This window comes from Pygocentrus nattereri, chromosome 29 (genome assembly GCF_015220715.1).
Source record: "Pygocentrus nattereri isolate fPygNat1 chromosome 29, fPygNat1.pri, whole genome shotgun sequence".
In the NCBI taxonomy this organism is placed as follows: Eukaryota; Metazoa; Chordata; class Actinopteri; order Characiformes; family Serrasalmidae; genus Pygocentrus; species Pygocentrus nattereri.
The window spans coordinates 11,906,911-11,910,213 of NC_051239.1; the positions used below are offsets into that span (position 1 = coordinate 11,906,911).

The 3,303-nt window shown below is 40.9% G+C and overlaps 1 protein-coding gene across 1 annotated transcript in view; it reads right to left on the minus strand.

Annotated features, from left to right (window-relative positions):
• Positions 1-617: 617 nt before the first annotated feature.
• Positions 618-3,303, minus strand: part of foxb2 (forkhead box B2) — a 3,003-nt gene continuing 317 nt past the window's right edge. Inside the window, exon 1 of the mRNA XM_037536252.1 lies at positions 618-3,303. This exon is cut by the window's right edge and continues 317 nt beyond it. Within this exon, the coding sequence (XP_037392149.1) occupies positions 2,493-3,303 (811 nt within the window). The 3' untranslated portion in view covers positions 618-2,492.

The following is a 3,303-nucleotide window of genomic DNA, read 5'->3' on the forward strand; positions in this document are numbered from 1 at the left end:
AATATAATTAATATGACACATTACTGTGCATACTGTACATTGTCTTAAGCACCTAAGCACCACTTATCTCAGCAGTCATATGTCATTAAAATAGGTGCAAATAAACCTAAATACAATAAAAAGTCACAAAATGTCTTATTTTGAAAAACGTGGTTGGTACATTATGAAGTAGCCCGAAGTGTGGCTCCAGGTTTCTCGATGTCTCTAACCATCAAAGGGATATTGTTCAATTTCAGCACACCTGACTTACAACAATGAAGCACTATGTATAAAATCACTGCATTTCACACAAAGGTTATTTGTATGAATCTGAATATTACTGTTTTATTTCGGAATAATTAAATGAATGCTAAATTATATATATATATAAAGGCCAACATGCATTTTCAAAACATGTCATAAACTGAAAATTGACAAAAATGGAGATACAAGGTTTTGATCTGACAACAATATATATATATTTTTGTATATTCCACAAAAACATGACCTACGCAGATAAGACACGACTGTGTCTTAGTGCAAAGAGAGATCAAAAATAATTGCCTTTAATTCAGAAAAATCCATTCATTCAAATAATTCCTTAAATCAAATTATATTTATTTTACAAAATGTCTCATTATAAATAATTTAAGAGCATCATAGAACATGAATCATCACAGAGAAGTCTTGATTTTCAGCATGATAAATCATTCAATATGTTATACTAGGCTATTAGATGATGTGGAATTAAGGCTGTTTGTTGGGTAAAAATCATATTCAAGGTTAGTAAATATCACATTAAAATAGTATTCACATTTTTGTAGCAGATCATAACAGTTAGCATTTCTAAAGATATAATATTTTACCATTTACATTTGTTTGAATAAAAATGATGCACATTTTGACTTTGGGCTCATTTCATGACATTATTTCTTCCTAACGTAGTGCATTCCAGAACAGTCTTTACAAAGGCAAGCATGCATGCGAGGCACGCCGTAATATTTACACGTTTTCCCAATACTGACTTTACACAATCTCTCCAATTTACAGCAAACAGAAACCTTCCATACAGTGAAAGTTCAGTTCAGTATCAGTCATAGAGTTACACGATGGCCCGTCTCAAGCATCAAACATTATAAAAGACTCAAAAGAAAAAACAGCAATAAATAAGTTTAAGTGTGATTGTTGGGATACATTTTGTACCTGCTTGAGATCTGGCAGAGAACTGTCATAATAAATAAGTGGCAGAAGATCTATACACTATGGGTCAGTTTCCTGGACGGTCCTGGACTACACAGCATTCTGAAAGGTGTTTCTACATTGAAAAGCAAATGTAGTCCAAGACTAGCTTTAAGTCCTGTCTGGGAAACCAACCCTATATAAGAAATAAATACGAAATAGTTTGAAAGACCATAAACGGCAACTCCACCATTTAAAAAAATCTCTACATAATTCAGTGGTTGAGGTGTAAATAAAGCCAATCGGGGTGTTTTGATGTGAAATGATACGGTGTAGAAAAACCTCTTTACAGTGCTGGTGATAGGAGCCAGGGGTCACCATGCCTGAAACACAAATATAGCCATTTTATTTACTGTTCAGAACAACCGGAGAACCTATATGTGAGTTTTTGTATGTGATAAAAAAGAATATTTTGCCTTTCAATGTTTTAGGCCAAAATCTTATCTCAGAACTATTATAAAATAAAACGTCTTCATGCAGAATATTTCTACCCATTTTATGTAATAACTTCCTTTGGAGGTGATAAATGCTTTGGACGTCTGGTTCCTATCACCACCACTGTAAACGATTCTCACTCTGTAGGTTTCTTTATAATAGAACGTTTCACATCAAACCACTCAGAATGACTTACTTTTATATAGCTGAACAATTTTAATATGCAGAAACATAAAAGTCGGAGGAATTCCCCTGAAAGAGGTGTTCATGTTGCCATTCTTTACTGACCCGGATAAATGTTACACCCTCCAGGACGCTTAACAGAGTTCTTAAGTGATAGCAGATATATAAACTATAAGATATATACAGTACAACGAGTGGTACCTAGGATTAATCCCTGTCTGGGAAACCCATTAAGAAATTAATACAACACAGTTTGCAGTACCTTAAGAGGTGTCCAAGTGTCCACTCTCACTGCCTTTCCCTACTGACCAAGAGAGTAAATATTAGACTCTGCAGGATCTTTATCAGAGCCCTGAAGCGGCAGTCGCTGTCCGAAGCAGTACTAGGGGCGTAAACCTCCGACTATAGTTAGATTTAATTCTTGCGGTTTGGTTCATTTTTGAAAATACACCAAAAATGCAAATGTAGGAATTAATTTACATGATAAAAGATCACTAAGCTTTTTATCTTGGATGTTTACATTGAAAAATAGCCAGAGACTTTTATTTTGCCCAAAGATTCCAAAACTGACACAGTTAAATCATCACCTTCAAATCAAAGCACTGCGATGCATTTTATCACCCCTAGTACCTCCACACATCTATGCCACTTCAAATCTACAGCAGCGCAGCATGCAGAGCTCCACTCTTGTCTTCTGTCAGATCTGTCGCTTCCCTGTCCATCCGGGACAGACCAGTCAGAGCGGGCATAGAGGCCAGTGTTGGGGTTGGTTTGATGGGCACAGGGACGGCGGGCATGTTGGGGCCACCAGGATGGTGGTAGAGCCCCTTGACGGCCACCCCGAAGGAAGGGTACTCGTGTGGGATGGGCGGCGGCTCAGCCAGAACCCCTACGTGGGGCCACACAGGGTTGACTACACCCCCCAGCGCAGGGGCAGGTACCGGGTAGCCCAAATGATGCATGACGGAGGCGATGGGCATCACACCCTTGTAGTCTCGGCCAATCAAGCTCTCAATGGCAAAGGGGTGCTTGAAGCCCCCAGCGTGGGCGTAGCTTTGGAAGTGCGAGGAGAGTCGTCCCATGGCACCTAAGTAATCCGGATGAGCTGCGGCCAGCTTGCTAGGGTGATGTGCGTGGTGGTGATGCGGAGGGTGCTGCTGGGCATGGTGATGTGGGTGATACGGGTGCAGGGCAGGCTTGTGCTCGGGCCGCAGAACCTTGAAGCGCTTTCGGCGCCGCAGAAAGCTTCCATTTTCAAACATGTCACCGCAGTCCGGGTGCAGCGCCCAGAAGCTGCCCTTGCCGGGCTGGTCGGGTCGTCGAGGGATCTTGATGAAGCAGTCGTTGAAGGACAGGTTGTGGCGGAGGGAGTTCTGCCAGCGCTGCGTGTTCTCACGGTAGTACGGGAAGCGTTCCATGATGAACTTGTAGATGTCGCTCAGAGGCAGCATCTTCTCCGACGAGTTC